Raw genomic sequence first — 7,929 nt, forward strand, 5'->3', positions numbered from 1 at the left:
AAACTTTTTTTACTTGAACTGAATAATATATTATTATTTCTGTTAATTTGAAATATTACATTTATCAAAAAACGGTGTTTTATCTGTTTCGTTTGACATATTTTGATATTTGACGTAGTAGTCTACATTCAATTGCAAAACCTAGCACCCGACCTCCAAAATATATACGAAATTTGTCATCAGTATACACTAAAAGTACATAAATATAGAAAGTAAAACAATCTATATTATCTAAAAATTGCTGCATAATCAGTACTGGACAACTGATATAGCTACCGCTATTAAAATTATATCTTCTCTCTGTGAACGATGGTAAAAAAATTATTGTTATTAAAAAATGTATTTATAATTAATAATTATGTGATATTAACTGCACCTAACCAGTTATTAAAACATATTTTTTTAATTTAATTTTTTACTTCCTTACAGAATTGCATAAATTCATTAGTATGAAGTTCGATTCATAATAGTCAGTATTTTAATTCAGATTTAAATAACATATGGAAATATATATGACATAGTCAATTGTTTAATATGAATATATAATGATGAATGTATATTTTACTAATGAATATATTTTATATAATAAACTTTGCTAGGCATCTGTATCAAACACGGGGGGTGGCGCAGGCAGCGGCAGCGGCAGCGACTGCGATGGAGACGAACAGGAAGACCCTTCCTCATCTAAACAGACAGTGTCGGAAACCAAACTTCTGTTGGAACGGGTGAACCTGGATGATGGGGTACTAATAATGATATTAGAAGGATTTTGTGATTATGAACAAACCTATTCTTTTAATAGGATTGTTGTTACACCATTGAACCATATTTAAAAAGTTTTCTTGAAGTTTTTTTCTCATACTTTTTAAAAGTTTGAAAAGACTTGTTTCAAATTTTCTTCCAGAAAAATAATATTGAGGATGAGCTAGAAGTATTCCGACAGCAATGGCAGAGAGAACTCGAGTCCTCACCGTACAAGGGAGGTCAGTCTTTGGTGAAATCGGAACAGATTCGCAAAGAGCCTCTCACTGACGAGGAACAGGTAAACAAGCTTTTACTTTTCTACTACTATTGTGTGAACTGTGGCTCACCGACCTTTTAAATCAAAATTATTGCATAACAAATATGTATAGATCTCATTTTCCACATTTTAAATGATTTCAGGCAAAAAAATTATTTCTCCTGGGTGTCGAATTTGAAAGAAACGGGAAACTATATGAAGCCATCCAGCATTACAAACGAGCTATACAGATCCTACCCGATGTTGAGAGCAGGTTATATGAGGAAACAGATGGCAGACCTGACCCTCCGGAAGGTGGGTGTTAGTAAGAAACAAAATTAATATTATGTTGATTTAATTCCCTGACATTATAATCCTGCCCGCTGCAAGCCACTTACAGTATCAAAATCACTCTCTTGCCCACTATAGATGATAAAACATGCATTTAATTCATAAAATTGATAAAAAAATTGCCAATAGATGGCTTCTTTATATGAATATTCTATTGAGCAAGTCTTAGCATGCTTTAAATGATACTCCTATAAAAATCATTTCATTTACTTTATTTATTTCACAATAGCATTAAATTTGTTGCATCTTAATGTAATTTAAATTTCAGCGGAGTCTGAGATGGAGGAGGTGAGTCGTGTTGAGAACAATGAGGACACTGACGATGAAGACGTCATAGAGGGAGAGGACCTACTGTCTCGACTACAGAGGATCATGGCTAAGAAGGGATACCTCGTAGAAATGGCACACCCTGCTAAGGTTATATATTTTTTTATAATATCTCTATGGTGCAATGGCCTTCCATTATTAATAAAAAAAAATATTACAACACGAAAAAAGGATCTTTATCCTTGTATATATATATATATTACCTTCTTGGTATGTTATTGATTATAAAAATGATTAGAATCCGAACAAGAGCTACGGATCAATTAGAATGATTAATTAACTTTGTCTGTAATGAGATTAAAATACCAATATTTTCACTAACATGCTCACCAACTCCTTCACTGTATTGATTTATCTATTTCCCTCAGTTTATATTAAACTAGCGGTGACCTTATAACATTATAATGGTTTCTGTAAAACATACAAAGACAGTGGAAAATTTAAGAACAATGATCCTATATATGTATGTAGTGTGTACAGAGCGAACAAATGATGTATTATTTGTCAGGGTGGTCACATCTCCTGGTTGCCGTATGAAGTGATCCAGTTGGTGCTCCGCTGGGTGGTGGGGGCGGAGCTCGACGGCGCCTCGCTGGAGCGTGTGGCGGCCGTCTGTCGGGGGCTGTACGTGGCAGCCCGGGAGCCCGACATTTGGCGGTGTCTCTGTGTCAAGTTAGTGTCTTGTTTACATGTTCCACGTGTGTGTGCGTGTAAAATTTGCGATAGTGTAGGTGTGATGTAAAATTTGCGTGTGCCGCGTGCTTTTCTAGTTTTAAACCGGTTTACACTGCTTGTGATCCGCCCCGCACCTTCCGCACTTCACCTTTTGTACTGACCGCAATATTTAGAAAAAGTCGTTACTATGTCTATCCAAGAACGGAATAATGTGTGTGACCCTGCCAAGAGAGAAGGAAAGAAGTGTGAGGTCACGAGCCGCTGTTGGTGATATAACGGAACAATTTATTATTACAATGAAAATGTTGATAATGCAATGCGTAGTGAAGAAGAATTTCTATAGTTTTTTCAAAATGTTTATTAATTAATAGTATTTTTTTCCATAACATTGATAATATTTACATCTGGCCTTTTACAAGTTCTGCTTGTTTTATTTTTAGTCTGGAATAGCTCTCGCACTCATGCTATGTATTTGAAATATAATAAAATTTAATTCTAAAAGATTTTTGACTAACTCTACTTTGACTTTCACTCACACAAATGCAAAGCTCAGCTTAAGTCTCGCGGACTGTACCTAACAAAGTCATTGATGTATTATGACCAATGTGACTGAACTGGTGGTGGGGGTACAGGGACCTAGTGGTGGGGGTACAAGGACCTAGTGGTGGGGGTACAGGGACCTAGTGGTGGGGGTACAAAGTATAGACACATTAGAGTATTGAATGAAAGTAGCTTTAATTCTAAAGAGAAAGTAATAGTATAGAACTTGTCTCTAACTTCTTCTGTATTTGTGTATGAAAAGCACATAGTTTTAAGCCATAACATCTGCTAAACATATCTTATAATTACCATATTTGGTATTAAGTCCGTTGCTAGTACTGTTGGTTGTCTGATCACCTAGTGAATAGCTCCTAACTTTTGCTATCATAGAGCATGCAAGACGTGCATGGGGTACAGAATTTATTTATGTCTATATTCATGCATATGCAGTACATGTCAGCTTGAATGAATGTTCTAGAACATGGGGTATAGAATGCGGGACGCCACGTGTGCACGGGTACCCCACGTGGAGGCAGATGTACATAGAACGTGCGAGACTGAACCTCAACGGAGTGTACATCAGCAAGACCACGTACGTGAGACACGGAGAGAACAACTTCCAGGACCAGTTCTACAGACCCTGGTACCTGGTGGACTACTACAGATATCTGAGGTGATTCAGTTATATTATATTATATATTGGATTCTAAATTATATTATATAAAAATTAGTTTTCTATTTCTTTATAATACATGGATAATATACCAGATATTGGGTTAAAATTTTTGACAGTCTGTTTGTTACGCCTAATATTAGAAATGGCTGGACCGATTTTGAAGAGTCCTTAACTGGCAGATAGGTGATGTAGTATGGAGTAATATAGGATACTTTTATTTAAATATATATTAATTCTTTAATAATGTATGACAGTAATCTATGTAGTTAATTCTTTTTTCAATATCAATATATTTGTACCAGGTTCTTCCCCGAGGGCCTGGTCCTGATGTGGACCACAGCTGACGAGCCGGCTTCATGTGTCGGACACCTCAGACACCGGGACATCAAGAACAGTCTGGGGATACTGTCCGGACACTACCGCCTGGTGGGAGACACGGTACATACGTTGTAACTTTCATTACAAATAATATAGACTGTATTATTTTTGTATAACTAAGTTTTGATAAGGAACTGATATGACGTCAGAGCTGAAGGATTTTATATACATATTTACTTTAAAACAAAAATTATATTGCTTTATAAAATTCATATAACACTGAGTTCTAGTTTGCCACATGTTACTGATGCTGAGATATGTGTTTAAAACCATGTACATTCTGTTTGTGGTTATTTGTTTTGGTTGGAATATATAATCTGCAGAGGAACTGTCGGAGTGACCGTCACTTTGTTTCTGTAACTTGTCTATCATCAGGTGGCGATCGTTATAAAGAAGGCGTGTGAGAAGCGAGTGTCGCAGGCCTCCACCAGGTACAGGTCCAGGCGGAAGGAGGTGGTCGAACAACAGGAACAGATCTTCCACCTGGTATGATATAACTGTTTGGTTCCTGATGATGTGATGATGATGATGATTTATGATGCTTTCAATTCATCCATTAATTGATTGTATTTCATACTTATATATAATTTGCTTAGACACTAATGTCTTTTGAATCAGTGATTTTTATCCCTTACAGCTATTCCGGTTCTATTTCAGAACTTATACGGATATTAAAAAAATGTATTCTTTACTGTAGAGGTGAAATTAATGTGGTTTTCTTAAATACATCAAAATAGAGACTGAAAAAATGTAATATTTTTTTAATGTATAGGTATTAATTAAAAACATTTTCGAACACTCATTTAACTGTATCGTGACTTAGTAACAATTCATGTTCATATGGAGGTTGAAAGACGGAAGACTTACCAATAATTTTATTCATTGATTTTAATTTTTATAAAAAAAGTCAACATTTTCATAAAATCTTGCTTCAGCTGTGATGAAGTGTGAATAAATGATATTTTATGTATAACATCCGCTTCCCTCATGCCGGGCGGCCCCAGGACCTGGAGCTGGGAAGCGTCCGTTCGCGTCGCAACAGTAAGCTGGTTTGGCGTCGTTACTTAGCGACAACGGGACGCGACCACTGGACCTCTTTCGACCTCCTCCCCAACAAGTTCCCGCCCTTCACATTCAGCAGAGTGAGGGCCTTCACTGCTGATACCGCCGCGCCGCTTATGGGGACCACTTAGGTGAGACATATTCACTCGAAACAAATATGTTTGTACACATATACATACATACATAGTTGTATGAACAAATAGACACTTCACACAAGAGACAAACAAAGTCGCGTAAATGTATCTATTGATATCGATATATGTAAATGATTCTTATATAATACACACTAAGTATCAAACACACTCGCATACATGTACACGTTGTTGAGTGTATCCACACACACGCAGACACAGCGCGCTAGGTATCAAACACACTCGCATACATGTACACGTTGTTGAGTGTATCCACACACACACAGACACAGCACACTAAGTATCAAACACACTCGCATACATGTACACGTTGTTGAGTGTATCCACACACACACAGACACAGCACGCTAGCTATCAAACACACTCGCATACATGTACACGTTGTTGAGTGTATCCACACACACATAGACACAGCACGCTAGGTATCAAACACACTCGCATACATGTACACGTTGTTGAGTGTATCCACACACACACAGACACAGCACACTAGGTATCAAACACACTCGCATACATGTACACGTTGTTGAGTGTATCCACACACACACAGACACAGCACGCTAGGTATCAAACACACTCGCATACATGTACACGTTGTTGAGTGTATCCACACACACACAGACACAGCACACTAAGTATCAAACACACTCGCATACATGTACACGTTGTTGAGTGTATCCACACACACACAGACACAGCACGCTAGGTATCAAACACACTCGCATACATGTACACGTTGTTGAGTGTATCCACACACACGCAGACACAGCACGCTAGGTATCAAACACACTCGCATACATGTACACGTTGTTGAGTGTATCCACACACACACAGACACAGCACACTAGGTATCAAACACACTCGCATACATGTACACGTTGTTGAGTGTATCCACACACACACAGACACAGCACGCTAGGTATCAAACACACTCGCATACATGTACACGTTGTTGAGTGTATCCACACACACACAGACACAGCACGCTAGGTATCAAACACACTCGCATACATGTACACGTTGTTGAGTGTATCCACACACACACAGACACAGCACGCTAGGTATCAAACACACTCGCATACATGTACACGTTGTTGAGTGTATCCACACACACACAGACACAGCACGCTAGGTATCAAACACACTCGCATACATGTACACGTTGTTGAGTGTATCCACACACACACAGACACAGCACGCTAGGTATCAAACACACTCGCATACATGTACACGTTGATGAGTGTATCCACACACACACAGACACAGCACGCTAGGTATCACGCTCCCACGTATATAACATAAGGCTTATCATGTATACTGTATCTCACTTAAGGTAAACATCGTTTCTGTTTACAGATTTCTGTGACGGTCTCAACGATGCTTGATTACATTTTGTATTAACGTTAGCGTACATGTAAGAGTTGTTTCTTGTTTGTACTATAAATGCCTTTTAAAAAAATAAATAAATATTAATTCTTAAGCAAAGGTAAATAGTTTTTCGATGTACTCAAATGAGGTTGTTAATTTATATGTGACTTCTGCCTTGAAGCAAAAAAGGTAAAATTTGGATTTTCAAAAATTTTCCGTGACATTGTTTTCATACTTAGCTGGTAAATGACAAAGTACAAAAAGTAAGTTTCAATATGCTTTTATTGTTTCGATGCGTGCAAACATGTTTACTGTGAAAATATTTATCAAAGAAAATGCTTTTCTATATATCTGTACATATTATACGACGCTACGTGATGTTTTATCTTTCGTTTCACTCTGTACAGTGCTTGGCCGAAAGTTTGTATGAACTATATTGTAAAAATATCTATCAACTTATTGTATATAAGCGGTTATTTTTTAGCCATTTTTTATTCACTTTGTTCTTTATAAAGTGGTGTCTTCGTTCCTTCGGGTCGTCATGTCCATATTATAAGACATTGAGATTTAAATAAAGAACTTTTAAATTTATCGTTGTGTTTCAATGTTGCCGTTACAATAAATATGGCATTTCTAACCGGACTTCACGTCAAACAGATTTTTTGAAGTTATACTTCTTTTGGCGCGTTGGAGAAAAATGATGAGAGTGAATTTTTACGATGCGCGCGCACACCGACAGATAAATTCTACATCGTGAAGTTAGTTCTAGGTGGTATGAAAATTGATAACTATGTTCAAGTTGTATGTTCTAGTATTTTCATATTGAGAACACGTGTTTCATAACAGTACAATTAGACATTTATTTATGAATAAATAAATATTATTTTGGTGTTTTTATTATTTTTTTCGTTTTGTTTTATTTCTGATATATTAACAAATTTTATGTATAAATAAAAAAAATTAATAAATTTTTCAATACTTGTTTATATTAACCTTGAATGCTGAGTGTTTATTCTATCTTTGATTTTAACTATTTGTTAAAATTTGATTTATTGCAATTTCGATTATTTTTTATTACCACAGGTAAAAATTTAAATAATTGGAATATAACAGTTACAATTATAAATAATGAGATAATATAGTTTTATTTAATTAGTTAATTCAAATTAAATTATTTATTAATATATTTGATTCATTGCCTTAATGATAAATGATTGTATATTTTTACTGTGTTGTCATATTTTTACGTTGACAAAACTTTTTTTATTGAAATAAAATCTTTTTGATTAATTTTAATATTTATCGTTAATCACTACTGCATTTTAGTTATTTTTTTTCCGTACGCCAAAGAAGTATAACTTCTAACGCGTGTACATATTTTTTGTGTAATTGATTTTAAA

General features: G+C 35.8%; 1 protein-coding gene across 2 annotated transcripts; it reads left to right on the forward strand.

The window, feature by feature from the left end:
• The first annotated feature begins 110 nt into the window (after window positions 1-110).
• LOC116768969 (F-box only protein 9) lies at window positions 111-7,120 on the forward strand. Of its 2 annotated transcripts, none has more exons than XM_061528967.1 (11): window positions 111-312; window positions 600-743; window positions 905-1,042; window positions 1,165-1,321; window positions 1,620-1,768; window positions 2,187-2,350; window positions 3,372-3,566; window positions 3,872-4,007; window positions 4,323-4,433; window positions 4,952-5,140; window positions 6,518-7,120. In XM_061528967.1, the coding sequence occupies exons 1-10, from the start codon at window positions 310-312 to the stop codon at window positions 5,138-5,140; spliced, it is 1,386 nt and encodes a 461-aa protein (XP_061384951.1). In that variant the 5' UTR covers window positions 111-309; the 3' UTR covers window positions 6,518-7,120. The 2 variants fall into 2 exon arrangements, with proteins under 2 accessions (XP_061384951.1, XP_061384957.1); XM_061528973.1 differs by having other exon boundaries at window positions 1,165-1,315.
• Window positions 7,121-7,929: the final 809 nt, after the last annotated feature.

This window comes from Danaus plexippus, chromosome 5 (assembly GCF_018135715.1).
Source record: "Danaus plexippus chromosome 5, MEX_DaPlex, whole genome shotgun sequence".
In the NCBI taxonomy this organism is placed as follows: domain Eukaryota; kingdom Metazoa; phylum Arthropoda; class Insecta; order Lepidoptera; family Nymphalidae; genus Danaus; species Danaus plexippus.

Coding starts and splice junctions, on each gene's coding strand:
- LOC116768969 (XM_061528967.1), top strand. Junction 1,769..2,186: donor AAATGGCACACCCTGCTAAG/GTTATATATTTT, acceptor ATTATTTGTCAG/GGTGGTCACATCTCCTGGTT. Junction 4,008..4,322: donor ACCGCCTGGTGGGAGACACG/GTACATACGTTG, acceptor GTCTATCATCAG/GTGGCGATCGTTATAAAGAA.